This window comes from Hippoglossus hippoglossus, chromosome 22 (genome assembly GCF_009819705.1).
Source record: "Hippoglossus hippoglossus isolate fHipHip1 chromosome 22, fHipHip1.pri, whole genome shotgun sequence".
NCBI classification, from domain to species: domain Eukaryota; kingdom Metazoa; phylum Chordata; class Actinopteri; order Pleuronectiformes; family Pleuronectidae; genus Hippoglossus; species Hippoglossus hippoglossus.
The window spans coordinates 7,002,291-7,024,463 of record NC_047172.1 but is presented as its reverse complement, the minus strand read 5'-3'; the positions used below and the strand labels follow the sequence as shown (position 1 = coordinate 7,024,463).

Below are 22,173 nucleotides of genomic sequence, written 5' to 3'. Positions count from 1 at the left end.
GACTGAATAATAATAATAATAAAAATAATAATAATAATTATAATAATAATAATAATAATAATAATAATTTTCTATAGAAATACTACTTGGTTTCAGCTGCATTAATCATGAATAGGATCTGATGTAATTCCACGTGCTGCAGCCGTCCTGCATTTGTACATTTCACACAGTTTCATGTCAGGATTTTTTTATAAAGTGTCTCGTGGGCGGTAAAAAAAAAAAAAATTACACTTAATGAAAGAAACGCAACTGAATTTGTTAATGGCCGAGCTGTGTGTGAGTGTGTGTGTGTGTGTGTGTGTGTGTGTGTGTGTGTGTGTGTGTGTGTGTGTGTGTGTGTGTGTGTCAGTCCAAGTCCTTCCTCCAGATTATTTTCTACTTCGCGTGCTATCACGCAGACGCTTCCCTCATGTATCAATGCGTGATTGAAGGGAAACTTCTTTTGGGAAGTGCGGGGACTACTTTGGGTCGACTTCGCGAGGGGGAACACTTCTAACGCATCGCACGGGGCCACGAGGGGAACGCGACTTCACCACAAGACGCGTTTATTCTCGTAACATGTTGTGACAAACCGCGCGCTGCTTCGCCGCGTTTCACCGCGGGAGCGTTGTGTGAGTGTGTGTGTGTGTGTGAGTGTGTGTGTGTGTGCTTTTTTTTTTACTACGTCGCGGAAGGATCTAATTTTCTCAAAGCTAGGGTCGACACATCCGCCCAGTTTTCCGATGTTTCACCCCCCCCCCCCTCCCCACTCACACACACACCCCTCCTCCTCCTCCTCCTCCCCTGAGTTGAAAATGGAGTTCGATTAAAGCAGATGTCCACCAACTTCTCCAGGAGACTCAAACACCGGGACGTCCTCGCGTCTCTCGGCCGCGGCGTCGACACAGAAGGCAGTCGGAGGGGGGGTTGTTCTTTGTGTCCTCTGTCTCCCGGTGGTTCTTCGGATGCCTTTACCGCAGATTCCTCGGACACGTTGACGGAGCAACGCCGCACAGCGCTTTTTTTTTTCTCCTCCTCCGCCTCCTCCTCCTCCTCCTCCTCCTCCTTCCTCCTTCCTCCTTGTCTCCCCCCACCCCCCCACAAGTGTTGTCCTGGACCTGAAGTTGGCGAATGGATGCTCGACACTCAGCCATAAATAACCTGCCGAACACCACAGCCTGTCCCTGCGTTTTCTAGAGGATCTATGCGCATTATTTTTTTTTTTTTTTGTGTATGTGTGTGTGTGTGTCTGTGTCTGTGTGTGAGTGTGTGTGGTTGCAAAAGCGGAGAGGGGGAGATCTGCGATTTCGCCCGGAGAGGATGGTGCCCACGGCCCATTTGTTGTGGTGGGATTCTACTTCCAGGGAGGACAAAATGAATCAACGGTTGTCATTCCTCCTCGCGATTTAACGTTAGTTCCAGCCAGCGAGGCTAACGTTAAGCTAGCTCCTCTCTCTGGAGGCTTCCCCCCCCCCACCACCACCACCACCCACCCAGCCCTTCTCCCCTCTTCCTCCCCTCGCCAGGGACGCTTTTATCCAGGCAATGCCCCATCGCTCGTCCCCCTCTGCCCACCACCCGCAATAAAGAGAGTGATTTGTACATGCGAAGGAAAATGGTGATATTCGTGGTATTCTGTCCCGCCGTCACTGCGCCGTCGATGCTATTGCTAGGACTTGGATCCCCGTGAGGAAAAAAATGAGTGAAGATTCAACAAATCCAAACAACGAGTGAGTGTCTTTTAATACTTTATCTCCTTCCACTTCCGTTCTCTCTCACACACACACACACGCACACACACACACACACACACACACACACACACAGCGACATGCAGCTCCCAGTAAAGAACCACCGTGGATGTGTGTGTGTGTGTTTTTTATCTGTTAAACACACGCTGTACTCGGTGGGCACAATGCTACCACCACCACCACCACCACCAGCAGCAGCAGCAGCAGCAGCACCACCACCACGGCTCCCAGTGACATTTCCAACCGGGCAACGCTGCTGCCTCATCCCCTCACGTCCACTGATACTGAACAACCATACAGAATCTGTGTTTGTTGGTTAATAGAAAGGTAGTGAGTGGATTATAACGTGAGTTTATGAAGAACAGTGTGTGACAAGCACTGACACAGGCCCGTCTGCTTTTTTGGGGATATTATCCCTCTTATAACTCATCTATACAAAGCATGTATGCTGCAGGGATCCATTATAACCCACTGTATCTTAGTGGTGTCAATGATCAACCTATGTTTGATTTGGTTAGCTGGAAAATATACACCATTAATAACCAGTATTGCTGCAGTTATTGGGATAGTTAGATTATTATTTGTGATCACATACACAGCAACGATGAAAGCTAAACCTATGATTTCCCAAACACGTCAGCTCGTGATCACACAGCGTTTTATTGACAGCCTACATGTGTGTGTGTGTGTGTGTGTTAAGCTGTAGTCCGCCATGATTTCAGAAAAATGACGATCGATTTTTTTTAAAATCCTGCAGCCCTTGTTTCTGTATTTTAGTCTTTTTAGTTAAAAGAGATAAAATAAAAAATCCCATCGAGCTGGTTGCGGGGTTGAAAAGCTGAAGATGCCATTTTTTTTTTCTCAATCACACTCATTTACATATCACAATCTCCATTCATAAAAAAAAAAAAGAAACGCTTAAAAAAAAAAAAAAAAGGCGTCATCGACTCCACACAATCCTCGGATGTCGATTATTATTTTTTTTTTTTTTTAAATCCGTGTACGAGGTTGTGTTTGTGCACGTCGCGCCCATTTCGAGTCGTGTGTTGTGTGTGCGTGTGTGCGTGTGTGTGTGTTGTTTCAATGGGCCGATCCCTTGTGTGCGCTTGTTGACAGTCAGTGAGAAATATCTGCTTCGGGAGGTGCTGCGGTCACATGATCCCCCTCCATTCATAAAGTACCTGCCTGCCCATTCACAGCACTGTACACTGTTTCGCATTGCACCGACGAGCACACAATGCGTTTCCTGCACGAAGCGTCACATGTAAACACCACAGCTCGTCTTCTTCTTCCCCTTCTTCATCATCGTTTCTTTATTTTTATTTTTTTATGTAAGCGGCCGCGCATGTTGTATTGAACCGACGTTTCTCCACCGTCTCCCGAGGATTTTTCTCCCATAATGTATTTGTCACAGAGGAAGTCATATGCCCTTTTCGGCCATTTACAGTGTCATGGTTTAATGCTGGAAACACACCCATGTTTTTCCCCCATCCCATCAATCTGGTCCCTTTTTTTCTTTTATGAGGTTGATTGATTTAATACACGGAGGCTTTGTCCTTGAACTACACTTCTGGTTTTTATGTAACACATGTCACTGAGTTCTTTTTCCTCATTTCAAGGCGCCCAGAATCGCTAGCAACACAAGCACTTGTTGTCTATTACACATATTGTTTTAGGGATATTCATCTGAGCAATTATTTGTTGTTGTTGTTGCATGATTAAGTTTGTAGTTGTGTAATAACCTAGCGTGTTTGATGCTAGTTGGAGGGGAGACACCTCTGATTTGAGTGATCTAAGCACCTTTTCTCACTGTAGCACATTGAGATCAAATCATTTGGCAAATATAATTTGACCCCCCTGAGGATTAGGGGTTTCTCCAGGCCCCGCTTTGGGAGCCACTGCTACAGGCTACAGATCATCACTGGTGTGTAAGCTACAGTGTGTGCTGGGTTTGTCACACACCGTCCGATAATAGCAGCTAAGATGGTGATCCAAACATTGTTGCTAGGATTCCACCTCCTTTCTGGTTTGTTATACGGTTCATGGTAATGGAGCAAGTAGAATGCTGAAGATAATCTCCTTAATAAACCATTTCTAATGACGTAAACAACCAAATTTTTGGTTTTCTGTAATTTCTTAGCATCAGGGATAATGATCAAGATTTTCTTCACAGTTACACATGCTGTTTTCCATTGATACAATGAACTTCAATCTTTCTTTAATAGATGGATTTATTTTTGTTTAAATCCTGTTTATGTTTTGACTTTATGCTTCACTTTACAAGCTTGATTTAAGAAACGTGTGTAGCCTGCACTGTAAACATAATCGATTCAAACCCCCCCCCCATTGAAACGTGTGAAGAGATAGTCCTGGTGTGGTTTTGTCTGAATGATGGGTGGTAAGCCAAACTGGTGTACACGCAGCACACCCTTTGCTGAGAACATGTTACTTGGCCTTGGTGCAGCTATGGTCACAAGGCTGAGATGACAAGAAGGCGCATAAAGCCTCGTCAGAATTTGGTTTGCATGTGTACGTTGGCGTGGACCGGAGAGTGTGGCGTGTTATGAGGCTAATGTAAATTTTGCTGACAAGGGCTATGGTCATACTGGAAGAAGTGGAAGATTCACGAAGGTAGCAGCTTGTCTCTGAATGTCACGTTTATCTAATATATTTATTTCAGCCTAGGCAGTGGCCTGTAGTGTCTTTTGTCCGTGTGTTGTCGCTACTCTTTTTATGTAGTCATGGAATACATGAGAATATGGCTGTTTCGATGATGACTCCCAGCTAGAATGGCATGTTTCTCCTTTCTGAATTAGTTTTCCTTTTTAAAAACATTAAATAGGCTTTTGTTGGACAAATAGAGTTTCCCCAATGTTTACTCTAAGAAAACAAGCAATCAAACATGTTCATTTATATTTAAGTCTTTGCTTGCCTACATACTGGTTTTGCAAACATTATTCAGACCCTCATCCACTTTTATCAGTGAAGGTCAGTTGCCTCTATACTCCAGTGAACATGCACAGGGCACGGCCTCATTGTTTTAGATTCCTGCAGTTCTGTGGTATTCTCTGTTGCCGGTCAGGTGATCCTCAGTGATTCTTCTCTCTCTTCTGTGTCCTCTTCCTATCTGTGTGATTGATTTGACAGCTCAGCGTTTTATCTGCCAATGCGGGTGTCGTGATCTTATCACCTGAGGGCTGTTTCACACTCCCATTCCTGTTGGAGAGCTTTCCAAACACATTCCTCCCAAACAGCCCCCATCATGTCCTAAAACGACAAAGGGAGACAGCTACTTCAGCTGTTAGGGCTAGTGCTTTATAGCCTAGTTAATTGCCTATATCCTGTGGCCCTTATGTTAAGCTAAATAATTTCCTGGACCTTTTTATAGATTGTATTATTTGGGGTTGCTGCCAGTTGTTCGCTGTGACCTCCATGAACACTTAGCTTTACTAGCTGGCCAAGTCTAAGCTATACACACATCTAACCCTTGATAAAGTCTGCTGAGCTGAAAAAAACATTTGGTTTTGCCTCTGTACTCTTTTAGGGAAGTGATGCTTGTGACTACAGTGGTTTTAAGAGGCTAATAAAGTGTGTTATTTGACAATACACTTAAGGACACATGTAACAGCATTTCACTTTATGGGTTGCTAGCATTATGGGTTGCTAGGCACACATTTGGTGTGTATTTACTTGAAATTTCTTTCAGTTTCACATTTCTTTACATAAGCTGAACAGTTATATAATCCTAAAAGTTATTTAGCATTCTGAATATTTATGCCCCAGTGTCTACAGATTCTATTAGAAGCTGTCTTATTGTTAGTCTGATTAATGACAATGATCCTCTGTATTACCAGAGGGCTTGGACTGTCTGTAACTGAGACAAGCCAACAAACTGAGCAGGCCTTGTATAGTGGTGGACTGTTCCATTCCCATGGCCAGATTTGGGTCTGGATTCTGTGTATTTTAAACCCGTGCCACTTCCCTCTTATAATTTTCATTTCCTCTTCAAGTATTTTAGGAGCATGCATAAACTGGCGTAAATGTCAGCAGTGTATGTTGAGTATTTTAAACCAATTTTCAAGACAAAGACTCGGTGTTGTTGTAAACTCCACTAGCCTCCACAAAAACAACTCGCTGATCTTTTTTGTGTCTTCATCACAACATCCAGATAGCAGGGCATGTCTTTATATCATTGTCAAGGAGGGCCTCTGATGTTCACCGACCATATCTCAATACCTCTAAGAAGTGCTTTTTAGCACTAAGTGTCTGAATTATGGATATTGTTTTCAGTTGTGCTGCATGTGGGAGCATGAAGGCTGGGCCCTTGTTGTGAGCTCTTTGCTGCAGCTGGGCTGAGATGGTTCTTTCCTGCGAGGCCGCAGACATAAAAGGGCACAGATGTAAATCCTAAACCTTGTGTCTTTGATTGAGTTTCCAAACACTTTGAAAACAGGAAGGGGTTTCTGTGTGTGCGTCTGTGCCACATGCTTGTGTGTTTATTTCACTGGGAACATTTGGTGGTGTGTGTATGTGTTTCGTGGAGAGATAGGCCTGCATTCTAGAATGAGTGAATTTAAGCAAACATAGCTTTATATCATCAAATGTGTCACATTTTCAAATAGGTTTAAATTGGAGGCCTGTAAGAAAATGTATTTTTGTCTTCTCAGTAAATGTTTGATCAGATTCTGTCCTATCTAGTGGTTATATTTAGAACTAAGAAAAAGGCTTGTATTGGTTGATGAAAGCGTTTCTTTATTCCTCTAATTCCTAGAGGTTCAATTGAAAGCTACTTGAATATGATTGTAATTGATTTTCAAAGATGGTCTCACTAGGTTGGTTTCTAATGTTTATAGTAATAGTGATGATGATAATAGTATGTTATTCCCGAACAACAGGGCATGCTGTGATGGTTTACAATCTCTCTGAGCAGTTTCTCTACATCCATGGGCCTTCATCATGGTTTGGTGGTTTATCCTTCCCGAGTTTCTCCTGAGGTGAATTGATAGTTTCTTCCACAGCAAGAAGGCTGCCTTGTCCCCTCAGCTTCCCGTTTCCCCCCCTTGGTCTCAGAGTTACTATAACAAGTAGGTCTCGGGTCCCTGGGGACTACTCTTACATCAAAGCCAACCAGAGACACCGCAGCAGTCGAAATTTGTGATTTATTTTTATTTTTTTTGGTAATGGCAAGCAAAAGGTTTTAATTTTCCAAATGCTTGCGGTTCAAATTAAGATCATCTCAATATGTCGCTGTGATTGATGCTTGAGAATAGTTTTCTGGCATTTGATACACATATGGGACTCTTATGATTTATAGTGCCACAGCCCAGCGGCACCTAGAACATTGTTGTTGGGGTTGCAGGCCCAAGCCAGTAATAGAGGGGTTGGTTAGAAAATGAATGTTAGAAGCCGTGTCTGAATGAGCAGTTTTGTCATTCATTTACTGATTTAGGTCTATCTTTGATTCGCGCCACAGGCAAATTTGACCCACTAACTGCGATCTGTGACGGATGCTACCAGAAGTGACTATGATCAGTTAATTTGTCGTCATATTAGATGGTATTTCTGTGAAAGGATGGTGGTAAATTTGTAGATTCGCTGCGTGGTGCAGCAGCAGAGTAGGCTTGTTCTGTTTTTTTTTTTCCTGAGTCAGTTGGTATCTAAGCTGAATGTTCTTGTGAGGGCGATGACTCACCAGCAGCCTGAGGTGTTGAGAGGAGATAGGGCAAATTTCTCTTTCACTTCTCTTTCTATAGCCAGCGTATTAGTTTTCACTGCATCTAATGTAGCAGGCTTGTGATGCTGGCTTCGTCTTTCTTTAGGCATTGTCCCATTATGTTCTGTTTTTTTTCTTTTTAATGGCTAACAGACAGGCCTTTCAAAAGCGTCTTGTTCTGGTGCTATGTCATAATTTGCACCGCATCCATGTTAGGTCATATTGGTGTTTGTTTTGGGTATGTCAGTGCTCTTGAGTTTGCCACTGGTTATTTAGGGGCTTTGAACCGTGGCTAATTGGCAAGCTAGTCTCCACCGTTCAGATTAGATGCACTGTTGGAAATCGATGGTGGAAGTCCCAGATTGCGTGTTATTTATTTCTTCAATGAGGCGTGATCGCCATGGGAAGGAAACTGCACCACTTTATCCTCTTAGCTCCAAGTACTGTTTGTTAGCCTATTTTGGTTTTAAGACTGGAATATGTTTAGCGGATTACATTTTTATGAATGTTTTACAATGAATGATTATTAGTTTATTATTCAGTCAAGCTAAATCCTTGTTAAGGAAATGTGAAAGTATCATATACTTTCTATGAGATCAGGTGTTGAATATAACCACACATTTTAGTAAGCAAAGCGAATGAGTCACACCCAGTGTAGCTTTTCACACCGTCTTCCATTCCCCCCTCTGCTTTCCTTGTGATTGCTTTCCTTCTGGAGGATAATCTATAGAATCGGATTGGGATAAGTAGCTTGTGTTTATTTTCCCAATGATATTTTAATGATTCCCCTGTCAAAAGTCCTGCCAAAGTGGTCTAGTGGAGCTTGACCGAGCTTGACAGCCTTCCTCCAGTTTTGATACAGGGTAGAGATGGGGAGGAAAAAGACCGATGGAAAAAAGAGGTAGGGGGGGGACTTTTCTCCCCTTTTCTGATGCTAATGAAAGGAGGAATGGTTTTCCAGCTTTTAGCTTGCAGAGTGTGTCTCCCCTGCAGCATGCTCCGCTGCCTGGACATTGTGGGAGGACAAAACTCCAGGCCCGGGATCCAATAACGTGAAATTTCAGCAGAGAAGCGGCCATTGTGTAGAGAGAGGCAGCCGAGGAGGGGTTGGGTAGAGGAGGGAGACGGAGCGGAGGAAAGGGAGGGTGACTTGGCGAGCACCCAGGGCTCAGGCCACATCCTTTCTCTCCTCTCCTCTCCTCCTCTTCCTTCTCCTCCTTTCCTTCTTCTCCCTCTCCTGTCTTTCTTTCAAGCCTCCCCAAAAACACCCCTTCCCTCCCATCCATTCCTCTCCTCTAAGGGAAGCCCAAGGCTGAGACAGGAGCAAAGCATGATGGCATGTTGGAGCCCAGTGAGCCATGGGCCGCAGCAGCAGACAAACAGCCACTTTGTCCACTTAAGAAATGGTTGTCCCAGGATCCCCTTCTCCAACACACACTGGAGCAGCCGGCCTTGAGGCCTAGGCCTGCCTGATCTGCACGTGCTCCCATCATGTCGTTGCTTTGTACAATTTATTCAAAGTTGGAGCTACATTCTAACGTGACACCATGATTTCATGGTGTTTTGTCTGCTCTTTGCTGTCACAGGTTTGAAATGTTAAGATACTTTTAATGCCGTAATAGTCTATGGAAATAGTTTTTGTAGAGGCCATATTCAAATGCGGGTGAGAGCTGTTGACTGTCACCTTGGTCTCCACCCTGTTCCCATCCACAGCCACCTCCTCCTCCCCCCACCGTCCTCTGTTACACTCTCAACCCTCCCCCTGTTTTTCTCTCCTGCTTTTAGTCGGAAATGAAGTCAGTCATCCAGCAGAATAACTTGGAATAATTTGGAATGGGGGGTTCCTTTCTCTTTATCTCTCCCCTCCTCCTCCTCCCCCTTTCTCTCCCCTGCTCACAGGCCCAGGCCAGCTGATCTGCTTCCGCTCTCAATTGTGTGTCCAGTCGACTGTGTGCTCCCAGCAAGGGATGTTGAGTCCAGCCTTTGTCTCCACCATCCCACTCTGAAACAGTGTGTGGTTTGTGTGGTTTGCAGCAGGTTGCACTTGAAGCTCTTTTGGAGCACTGTTTTTAGTGAAGTAAAGTATAGATTTTTATAGAAGAAGAGGAGTGGATGGAGCATTTCATTCCCCTGTTGTAATGATTTTGTTGTGTTAATTGGAGCTAGCACACTTGTTTTGTTCTCGGTTGAGTTTAGTTGTTGGTCGCTGTTGTGGTTTTCAATTATTGACCATTTAGGAGAGTAATTATCAGTTTTCCCTGTGAAAACCAGCGTGACTTTGCTGTTTTAAGCGAGATGCAAAAATGCACGTATACACAGTCAACTTAACTTCCTCTTTTGCGCCCAGCCCCCCTCTCTGAGAGTGTCATGGTTGCTGGCATGTGTGTGATGGTAGGTCTGAAGGGTCAGGCCCTGGTCATTGTGCCCTGGTCATGGCTGAGCGACACCACCGCCTGCCTTCTGTTCACCCCAGGGACCCCTGCCTGACTGACAGCCCCTCCTGCACTCATCTCCGGCATCCTTTATTGGGGGCCATACAAGGGTCTAACAGCAACACTATTTCCTTCTTTTACTGCCTGTTATACTGCTCAAAAATGCACTTTTCTGCTGTTGCAGGGGTTCTCTTGTAAGTGAAAGCACTACTTATGTGGCATAGTTATAAGGTGTAACCAGAAAGGCTGTTGCTTGGAGATTGCAAGGAGGAAGTTAGTCGTGCTTGTGTTTTTCTGTCAGTTTCCCACGGTCTGTTACTGTTGTCTAAGCTCGGGGCAGCATGAGAAAAGAGAACCGATGATTGCGATATACATTTAGGTTAATTAGAGATGCAGTTATTCTGTTATTGTCTTTCCTTACTGCTTCTATTTATTTGTGATTATTTTCATGGGTAATTTTGTGAATTTTACAATTTCTTTTAAACTTTAAAGAATATTGGACAAATAGCATGGAATTTCTTTCCTTGGTAATTGACAAGTCATCATATTTGAGTGATTTCCTTGCCACAACAACGGTAATTAAAAACAGAAAACTTTTAATTTAAACCTGAAATAACATTTTTGGACAGAAAGCCATTAACACAATATTGTCACCATCACCCTTTTATATGAAATAGAAAACGTATTATTTACACATCCGGTAGTTATGGAGCAATGTTCTCATTCATTTAGAGTTGTGCTCATGGCTACTTAGCCAGTATTGGAGGGACGACTATTCCTTTTCTTTTAACTCTGTGTTTGGTCTCTACCGCTTAATGAGTGATTGCTTTAAGTAATAAATGCTGCAATATATTTACATGCCAGTTGCTAACTGTGTGTGTCTGGTGTTGCCTTTAGAGCTTATTCTTTGCAGATTACAATATTACGAGTTCTGTGAGAGTCAGTGTATATAAGAAATATAATATTTTCAATATTTATCTTGCCCGTCAGTACTTTTGAGGGAACTTTGTTCAACTATCAACAGGTGCCATGATATCAAAGTTTTCCCATGAAACAATTTCCTTCAGATTTTATGCTCACTGGTTCTTAGATAAATTACTAACCAATAACCTGGAGACTGAGGTTTGTCAAGGGTGTGGAAGGCAGGAGAGCAAAGGTTGGTCTCATTGAGTAGGAAAGATTTAGAGAGGAGAGGCAGTAAGTAGGAGGACGCAGCTATTCTGCTATTGGAGCACGAGCTACTAGTTAACTTTGTATCACATTTCATGTTGTTTCTCCCCCTCAGTCACTGTTTCAAATTTGTTCACTGTCAGAGATTTAATATTTTTTACAACAGACTTTGTAATATCATCTTCATTGGTGAACTCGGATGTTGGCCAGGGAGCAATGTGCCACAGGAAGACATCCGGCAGTCACACTCTTCACTCACATTGCCTGTTTATTTCAGCTCTCAGATCTTACTCAGTCTTTAATATGTTACCAGGAGTTTGTGCAAAATGCTGCCCTCAGCACACCCTGACCTTTGTCATTTCCGGTGTCCCAATGCAGTCTGTGTTATCTAATCAGGGAAACATCTGACTCTGAGTGAAGGGACAGAATCACAGGAGATGGGAAGGGAGAGAAATGTAATAAGGCGCAGATCTATGATTACCCGTCAATATAAGTTGCCATACAGTAATTTATATTTGGTACCTTTGTTAAAGTGTCATAGTAAAACATTTAGTTTTGATATTGTGGTGGATGTGTTTTTTTTAGTTCAGACTTTTTAGATTTGGATGAAAATCCAAACCTCATGTAGTTTGGAAGGGGAGAAAGGGTTATCCTAATTTCTTTTCTGCAGAAATTTACAGATGCCCCCTAAACACTTCAAATGCAGACTGTCGATTAACCCTAAAATGTACAAATTGTGGCCAAAGAGAGTGAAATTGGGCGTTGTGATATAAGATATTTACCTAATGTTAAACTCAGCGATTTTAGTTCTGTTCCGCTTTGAATGTCTCAAAAAAATGGAAGCTCTATGCTTTTTCTGTGCACACTGCTTCACATCAACTTTCTATAAACCTTTGAAACTTTCTTGACTGATTTCTCCCACATTTCATTCCTTATTTGTGAAAAAACCCACATTTGCCTTCTTATGACTACATGGTTTCCTTCATTTACATATGTAGCTGCATTACAATGCATTACCCCAAAATTCAAAGCTCTAGTAGGTGACATGAGAGAGGGACAAGACAACCAACATCATTAGCATCCTGGGAGATCAGACTAGAGAGAGGGTGATGTGAGATGGAGTCATTGTCATGGGTCATCTAGTTCAAAACAACCTACTTTAAGGGAAAGGTTGGAAATTATCATAGACCAGAGCCCAAACTCGGCCACATGGTCAATCACCCTCTGGCTGAGGTTAAACATACACTACGGCCTCAGACTTCAGGAGACGTAGCCAATAGTCTGATAAATGTGCAACTAAACCCCAAATACATTAAATCCAAAGTTGAACTTCTGATCCCATATTCTATTTTTAGTTTTGTTGCATCCTTGCTTGTTATTTGTTATATCTTCTGTCACCACATAGATTTCCCACAAGAATCATCAGAGTAGTTCTAGTATGATGTGGTTTGTGTTGAATGTTGAGTAAAATCATTCAAAATTCACCTATTTTGCAGTGGTCCACTTTGAACTGGATTCTATCTTTGGCTGATAGGGGTGGGATGGGGATGTTGTGATTCATTGTGATGTGTACCTGAACGACAGGTAAACAAAGAGCCCTGGTGTTATGCACAGTCCTTCCTGCCTGCTTAGAATTGTGTGCATGTCGCAGTAACACACATCGGACGGTAAAAACTTTATGGATTTTTTGATGGTCCACTAGGCCACCAATGCTCCGGACTGCCAGTCTGACTATGACAGTGCAAGGAGGGACTAAGAGAATCAATGCGCTGTGTGCAGCTCTGCAAATAAACAATGGCACAACACTACAGATTTTGTATTTATAATGAGAAGCATAAAAAGCTTTTTAGGTCATTATGAAACTGAGGCAGGACAGATTAAACTGTGGCAGGCCCACACAGTCTCAGTAATTAATGGCGGACACTTCTTTGTGTAGGCTACATAAACTGTAGTCCAACTTGTTTTTGCTTCAGTTCAAAAATATGTTGGAGGCTGGTATTTGATGTGGAGTGAATAGTTGAAATGCTTTTGTGATCTAGGTGATATGTTGTGTGAAGGCCCCCAAGAGACCTCAAGGAAAGATCGTGTTAGAAAAATATTAGATGCTTGTTACCACTGGATATAATCACTAATGTCAATGTCTTACCTTTGCTTTTCCCATGTCCTTTTTTCCCTCCCACCCTCCTCCTCTTCCTCACTTTTTCCTCCACAGTGACAGTTATGCGCGTGTGAGAGCAGTGGTCATGACTCGGGATGACTCCAGCGGTGGGTGGCTTCCCCTGGGGGGCGGAGGCCTTAGCTGTGTCACTGTGTATAAGGTCAGCCGGGCGGAGGACAGCGGCAGCACCCACAGTTCAAGCAGCGGAGGAAGCAGCAGCAACCTCGGCTCCTGTAGCCCCAGTTCTAGTCCAAGTCCCAGCCCCAGTCCTAGCCCGACTGCTGTGGAGTTCCACATCAGGGGCGAGAGGCTCAAAGACAAATTGGTAAGGGAACATCTAGATCATAACCTGTATGTGAATAGTGTCTTTGTAAGCTACACTGCATACATTCATTTCCTACTGTACATGTAACTAGTGAGTTATGCTTTTGATCTTTCCGTTATTGGGTCATTCTGCCATTCGTGCACATTCAGGTGTACGAACCAGACACGGTTTATTCTCTAGGATGAGATCACCACGAGCCCCCCTTTCCCAGACACCCCTCTCTCTGTCTCACTCACACACACATTCACACACAAACACCCACACAGGAAGTGGTTGTTTGGCTTTCCTCCATGGCGCAGGTGTCTGAAAATAGGAGCAAACTGCATGATGCTGTGATGCATGATGACATCATCAGGGAGAAGGGCAGATTACTCAAGTGGGGAGAATGTGGGATGAGGGATGTGGGAAGCGAACAAAGAGTCTGGAAGGGAGTTTAAGGATGGAATAGGGGCTGGAAATTCACACTCATAATGGTTTTCTTTAAGTACACAAATATTTGCCTTTTTTTATAAGCAATGTCTCTGTATGTGAAGTAAATCAACCCAAGAACTTGTGTTCGTGGTTACTACTAACAATCCCAAATACGTGTAAAGCAGTCTCTAGTTAATTGTAAAGCTCAGACCTGCTAGTATTACACTCTGTAATCTTATTAGTTGTAACCTGACACATTAAGCTACAAAGCCTTTTAAAAAGGACTTGGCTTTAAAAACATTTATTTTACTGTATAGCAGCCACTAGCATTTGTGTTAATTATTGAGTAATATGTTCATTTTCAAAAATCTCAAAGAATCTGACTTAATTATCATATAAGCCAAATAAAGACATTTGAGAATCTGGTGAGAACACATTTTTAGCATTTGACTAAAAAAACGAGCCAACTAGTAATTTGTTATAAAAATATCTGATTGTCTGTCAAGCGCTGTGAGTCTTCTTATTGATTAATTCACTATTCCTTTTGGCTCTAAGGTAAAGGCTTATGAAGAACAAAGTGTGCATTATCATGCTACAGCTGCATTGCTATCTTTCCTCTCAGTGTCTTTGCACTCATTGTATTTTGCTTTGGGCACAGAAACACCACATACAAGTTTATAGAATACTGAATCAATGTTTTATCTAATAACATCAATCATTTTGGAACATAGGACAAGATGGTGACTTTCCCTACCTGCGTCTTTCTGTTTTTCCTTCCCACTGCTTGCTCATTGTGGGAACTCTTGGGTTTCTCTCTGTAATGTTGTAAGGTCTTGCCCTAAGTGCCTGAAGATAATGTTGTCATTGGTTGCTATGTAAACAAAATAGAATTAAGTTGAAATGCAAATATTAGCATTGATTTAAAAGGCTCGTAAATTAGCTGCAGTATTGTAAACATGGCTTGCAGTTGAAGATATGGAGCTTTATTGACATAAAGTCTTCAAAATGCTGATTGTTTTTGGCACATTGGGTAACTTGTACCGGACACCTTAACCACAAACTACAGTGTTGGGTCATTCTGCTTCTTCACCATCAACGTCAGGTCTAGATCTAGTAATTTGTTGTGCTTCTAATCCTTATGGCTTTTGCTGTAGATTCTGTTAAACTGATGACCTACATGTCACAGAGTCATTCTGTGTTGTAGATGTAAAAAAAGATCAAGTAGATGCACTGGAATAATCCTGGTCTGCGGTAATGAGAGTGTAAATCTGTATTTGTGTGTGTGTGTCTGTCAGATGCTAGGGGACAGAGGAGGCCACCACGATGCACTGTATTCTACTGTCTCGGCTTGTTACAGCAGGGCGTCAAAATCACCTTTTTATCTACTTTAACTAAACATGTTTTACGTGTGTTTTGTCTTTTATGGCGTTTTTGTATTTGCGCGTTGCTATCCAAGCGTGTGTGTGGCACGGGAAAGGGCGTGACGGCAGCGCTCTTAGTCAGACAGGGTATAGACATGGCTCAGAGACCCCGACAACTGTTCTGGGATGTGGTAAAACACCCCAATCATCGCCAGAGTCTACCCCCAGCCACCACAACAAACACCCAGCCATATGTAGGTCTGTCGGGATGCCACCCAGTGCCAGGGTGTTGGCGTCAACCACGACGCTACCAAAAGTCTGAGAGCATCAGAAGAGACAGGCGGAGTGAAGAGTCCAAGAAAACAACAGCAACAGACACAACCACAAAGGAACATTTTAGCTATAGTCAGAAAAAATGCGGGGCGATATCACTGCTTGTTTTCTACTGTTTTGTTTACAACAGCAGCGTCAGAGTTTTGATTTCAGACGTGAACGAAAGACCATATTCATTCTGTATGAATGATGTGGATGACTGGAAAAAGTGAAGAGCTCGTGGTGTTAGAAAGGCCGTTTGGTTTGAGTTGTTATTGTGTAATACACAAAAAATGAAAATACTGTTCCGTGTAGATATGTATTTTCTAAGCATGGGGACATCTCCCGCACCTGAAAGAGACCTGAGCTGGATGAAAAGCAGATCAGAGATGGAGATTTTTTTGAAATAGGAAAAGAGGCACGATTTCATCTGCAAGAAACGAGGTGATTGGGGAGAATAAGATTTGAGAGGAATCAGGGAGCTGTGGGTGTAGTCAAAGAGCAGGAAACAGAGGTGGAGCCAGATAGACGGGAGACGGAAGAGGAGAAATGGAGGGGATCTGTCTATATGCGCAGTGATGCGGCACAGAGTGTACTGGTGATGACTCAGCTGGCTCTCCATATAGCTACCAATCACTCTCCTCCTTGCCCCCTCCCCTCTCTCACACTCTCCGTCTCGCTCTCGCTCCCTCACTCTCTCCCGCCGACTCTTAAAAACTACAGATCTAATTAGTTAATGATTACTTACCATACTGGCTCTTGGATTATGACAAATCTCTGGCTAAGCTCTCTGCCACTCCACCTCGTTTCCTGTCGTTCGGCGCCTGCGACTCCCTGTGATTGATACAGCTGTGACTGTGGTGTGGACCAGGCTCACTCTGAACGGATACAGTTGTTAACTGTATCATTTGATTGACTTATTTTTTTTGCTTGTAAAATGCAGTTTATCAGCTTTAAGTCTCGGTATGTCGGTTTCAACAAAGCCCAAAACTTAAAGTCAATCCTTGAGTATCATTATTATTATATAACCAATACAGAGCAAGGGACAAATAAGATGATCCTATATCCTTTTATTCCGAGCATTTTTACTAAAATGTCTTTAAGGTTGTAATTTGAGTTCTGATAGAAAATGGCAGTGCAGCCTGATTTCCACCTCGTCTCTTACATGCATGTAAATCTCTATCTCCCCTCCATTTCTGCTCCCACGCTAGCTGTTCACTACTCCCTGCACGTCTCACCTCCGTCTGTCTCCGTCCCCTCTCCTCTTCTCCTCTAACATCTCCCCTGCCTCTGTTCCGTTTCTGTCAGCGTGGCTCCTCCCCTCTCTTTTCTCTGAGCACAGTGTGGAATGTGGTGTTAAGTATCGTCCTTCCATGCAACTGTGATACTTCCTCCTCCGTCGGCCTCGCTGTGCGCTCACCTTACCTGCTCCGGCTCCATTCAGTCTCGCCTCCACAATCGGCCCCAGAGGCACAGAGGACCCAACACCACCACCACCACCACCACCTCTTCACCCCATCCTACCCCCAAACTCCACGCCATCCTCCTCACATCCATCCCTCTCTTCATCCACTGCCTCTGGGTAAACACACAGGCTTAGCCCTTGCCCCTGCTTTTCTTGGGAAGGCATGTATGTTATAGTGACACAAGGGTAGACACTGTGAAAGCACATCCTTACCACATCCAGATACAATCATATCAAAGAGTGTAAAAAGCAACTCTCACTCAGACATTCAGAATGAAATATATACCAGTGCACTCGCACTCTGACACACACATATCACATATCCTCATCCTCTCGTACAGCTGCCACGTATCCGCGTCTTAAAGCGTGCACGTTGACTGTTGTCCCGATCCAGGGGGAGCGGGGCCATCTGCTTTCAGCCATCGAGTATTGGTTTGCGACCGTTATCCTCTGACAAGGCATTTGCGCTGCGAAGATGCACAGTGTAGCACTTGGGTCATTGAGCTTTTCATCACACCAGCTCACGCAGATCGCTGTGTGCACGCTCGCTCACACATTCACACCCCATTAAGCCACCTCTCGTGTACGTCGGTAAAAAACCTCAAAGACTGTAATGGCTGTCTCTCATTTCATTTAATCTGCCTAGAGGAAGGCCGGGAGGCGGCCCAGTAGCCCTGATTAATAATAGGCTTTGGAAACACAGTCTCTCTCTGCCACACACTTGGGCTGCCTGGCTCCAAAACACACTCACGGCCCCCCCTTCTTCTGCTGCCACCACCGCTGCTCTCCAACTTTATCATCAACTGTAATGAAAACCCCACCATTTAGAATGTGTTTTACAAATTATCCCAAAAAGTATGTGAAATTATTGGGCTTATGGAGATTTTTTTCTTCTTTTCATTTTAGAAGCTCTGATGTGATGTGTAGTTCCAGATGCAGGCCTCTCCTCTCAGTCTCTCTCTCTCTCTCTCTCTCTCTTTTTTTCCCTTTTACCCATGTTGTGGTGGAATGAAAGAATGTGACACATTTAAACAGGTTAGGCTGAGGAACAAGACAAGGGATTTACATGTGTGTTCCCCACTGAGATTCATCAGCATCATCCAACCTTTGAATAATGCAGTTTCAAACAACCTATAGCTTTATCAAATGTAACTACAAAAAAACAAAAGAGTACATTTTGTCGTTCCTATTTGAGCCCATCTTTAATTTAGCGCTAATTTGCTTGTTTCTCAAACTTTTTGTGTGTCTTGTCAGGTGGTCCTGGAGTGTGTCCTACAGAAAGGCATTGTATACAACAAGGTCAACCCCATCTTCCACCACTGGAGAATCACGACAAGAAGTTTGGACTGACCTTCCAGAGCCCCGCTGACGCCCGTGCCTTCGACCGAGGCATACGCCGGCCATTGAGGACATCAACAAAGGTGTGTGTGCGCTGTGTGTGTGTGTTCTATTGTTTATGGTGCCTGCATGTGTGAATTTCTGGAGTTTAAAAGCAAGAAGAAACCAGATAACAAAGTCAGTAGCAAGTCAGCGGAACGTACCTTAACTACAAAATCCAGCAACCAGCATCTGCTCCGTTTCCGTATCAGAAATCTGAGCAAGCCCACAGATTTTCTTTTCACTACCCTCACCCGTTTTTCACCCTCTCACACCACCAACAAAACACCAGGGTTGTTTGGAATTCCCTCTGAAGAGGTTGCACTATACTCTGTGTGCTGGCTGCCATCCAACACGTGTAAAGTAATACGGGTGTATGTGTGCAAACGTGGTATGCATTCTGTTGCCGGGTGTCTACGGCCTTGTATTTCTGTCTGTCTGTCACAAGCTCGTAATGGCTGACCTAGCATCTGTTCTAGGAGAGATGTATAGAGTTGATTAGCGTCGATGACTCCCCCCCCCCACTCCCACTGCTGCCTGCTCAGTCACCCAAGCATGACCCCTCCTGCTTTATCTTATCAGTGCCAGCTGCCCAGATAAACGCTCCACTTCCTGTAGAGACTGGCAGGGCGGTCCTGTGCCCAGGTAGTGGGTGATATGGGACAGAAAGGGAGGGTGGCTAAGAAAGAAGGGGGGAGGCAGGAGTTGAGACATAGAATAGATGGCAACTGGAGATAGGGCCAGAGCTTTAGTTCGGAAGAACCTTGACCAGGTTGGGCTTTTGTGCTGCTCAGACTTGGAAGTAAGTTTGAAGACGGGGCTAGGCTGGTCTTAAAACAGGTCGGTCTGGCTGTGTATAACGTGGCATTTATTACACATTTTAAGCTAAACTAGATATTACACTTGAGTGGAGTTGAGTCTCTGATTTAAGTTTGGTCCTGATAAGCATTATTTTTCAGTACCCGTGCCAGAGGAGGTTGCAAAGTCATCCAATTAGCAGGAGAATTGCCAGCTCAGCAATCTGCCACCCAGCCGCATGTTACACAAGCGGCTGGCTCAGGAGCTATAATCTCTATTACTCTCTAGACCCAGGAACCCTGGGGAGCATAGAGGAGGTACAGCAGAACATATCGTAAAGGCTTATCACTGTTGGGCGTCAGTTGCTTCTTGGCCCGCAACCTATTATCTGAGATTTGAACTTCCGGGAGCAGGTCCACACAGAAGAGTCTAGGTAAAAGGTAACATCATTGGCAACAAGTGTGTGGCTGGGTTTGTACATGGTCTTTTTTTCTGTGAATTTCACAGAAAAACAGAGAATAATGGATTACTATAAATGTAAAACTGAATTAATGACGGGGGTGACCTTTGATATAGGGAGGTCATTTGTCCGGGCTGATTGGTTGGTTTAAAGACAGAGTTGTCTAAAGCCGTGTTACTCAATTGATAAATTAATTTAATGGCAGAAAATAATTTCTTTCTACCATTTTTTCCAAGTAAAATGACAGAAAAGTCACTTTTTTCCACATTGTCTTTTATCGATTTCGGACAGTTGGCCCGGACATAACAAATTTCAAGATGAAAAGAGGATACATGTGTCAATTCTTAAATCAGAATTTAGTTGAAGTTGTCATTCCTGTAACAGGATGCACTGTGGGAAAAAGTTAAACTTGTCAGTGGCTGTCCAGTGTAAAGAAAAACAAATTCCCCTCACCTCTCCCAGAGGCTGTTTAGTTTCTTTCTGTTAGTACATGCTTCAACTCTTTTCCTGTGCATGTCAGCTACAGCAGGTGATGGTGAGCTTAGTCTCCCCGGTGCCTGCACTTCTTTATCCCTCCCAAACTCTTTCCTCTGCTGTCCTCTCCTCCCCTCTGTTCTCCCCTCTCTCTCCTGGCATCCTCTGTATTCTGCCAGTGTTGTGTAATGCCTCTCCTCAGCCCAGGCAGCCAGGTTCTTCTGTATTCCTGTTGCATCGCTCTGCTGCTGGACTGCTGCGTGAATGTGCGTGGGGAGAGAAGAGGCAGCGAGAGAGAGAGAGAGAGAGAGAGAGAGAGAGAGAGAGAGAGAGAGAGAGAGAGAGAGAATATGTTTTGCCTATGTGTGTGCGTGCGCATGTGTGTGTATCAGTCTTGCAGTCCTCTGTTGCCATGGAACATCGGGCACATGGCTCAGGCAGCTTCGCGGCCCAGCACTGCCAGAGTCGTGCTGCAGGAAGCCGTGTTTCTCTCAATAGTGGAGCAATGCAGAGACACACACACACCACACACACACACACACACACACACACACACACACACACACACACACACACACACACACACACACACACACACACACACACACACCACACACACACACACACACACACACACACACCTTTCTCCGTGTGATTCAGAGATAGACAGACACACTGATGGACAGACTGTCTAACACAAGCCCAGTGAATTCCTCTCATCCTCTCTGGGGCAGAGACAGTATTACCATGTACTGCTGTATTTCCTCCCTGAATGCAGACAGGCTCACTGATGCTAATAATTAGGTGAACCTAAGTTTCACAAAAGGACCCCCTCATGCTCCAGGTACAAACAGTTTCCAGTTTCCCCTTCATCTCAGTGGAAATGGCTTAATCACTGATTTGTTCAACATTGCTAAGAACCTAACCTCAACCTTTTCTATTTCTATTAACTTTCTCTTAAGTGTTTTCAGGCTGCTGCTCGAAATCTATTTCTCTGTTTGTTTTCTTAATGGAGTTGTGTATGAATGACGTTTTTAATGAGGCCATCAGTACATGTGAGGTGACAATGATGTCAAGTTGTTCTATATTATATCATTATATTATAGACTCAAAGTTACATGAATACCATTAATGTAGGATCGAAACAAATCAGTTATGCCTAACATGTTACAGATAAACCTAGGTGGTTATCCTCATAGCAGAATAGTTTGATTGACATTATTGCCATCTTTCGTTGTACTTTCTCATTTGATTCAGTGAATACCTGAAAAGCATGCATTGGACATCCAAGACTAGTACAGACCTATCCAGGAGCCTGTTCAGATTGCACAAGCTGAACTTCACGTGTGAAAACTATTAAAAGTAACAACAGTACATTTATCCAATATTTTTTGATTCAGGAGAATACCACAACAATTGACTTCTAAATTAGAAAATGTGCAACTTGCTTTTATTAGTAGAAAAGCATTTAACAAAACAGCATTTTGTGTAAGGAAAATACCAGTGACATTAGTGTCTCTCCGTCCGGGTTCCACCATCCACAGAACCAGTTTAATTCTCTGGTAATGAAAAGCTGTAACGTGGTCAGCCTGATACCTGAAACACAAGCTTCGACTCCAGCATCAGCAGACGAGGTGTTTCGGATGCGGAAATGGCACATGGCGTTTTAGCCAAGGTCGGGGTTACGTTATTCTAGGCATGCATATTTCATTAAGTCCTGCGTGCCTCAATGACACAAAGCAGCTTTCATTTCCCCATTATGCACAGTGAGAGGAAAGCAGAAGTCTTGGCCTATTCTGCCCTGACAAGAATCAGTGTTGTAAATCTATTGGCTCAAACATGCTTTGTAGAGGAGATGTATCTATTGACGGCGGAAAAGTTTCGATGAATATGTTATGAATTACACGAAAATGTAGCTAAGGCTTGAAATAGATAATTTCTTGTTGCAAGCATTTGTACGAGAAAGTGAAGTTTTCTATTTGACTTG

General features: G+C 43.6%; 1 protein-coding gene across 1 annotated transcript in view; it reads left to right on the top strand.

Annotated features, from left to right (window-relative positions):
• Positions 1-746: 746 nt before the first annotated feature.
• The window catches only part of spred1 (sprouty related EVH1 domain containing 1), a 30,946-nt gene continuing 9,519 nt past the window's right edge, over positions 747-22,173 (top strand). Inside the window, 5 exon segments of the mRNA XM_034575672.1 lie at positions 747-1,709; positions 13,258-13,528; positions 18,332-18,404; positions 18,407-18,475; positions 18,478-18,498. Coding sequence (XP_034431563.1) covers positions 1,678-1,709; positions 13,258-13,528; positions 18,332-18,404; positions 18,407-18,475; positions 18,478-18,498 — 466 coding nt within the window. The 5' untranslated portion in view covers positions 747-1,677.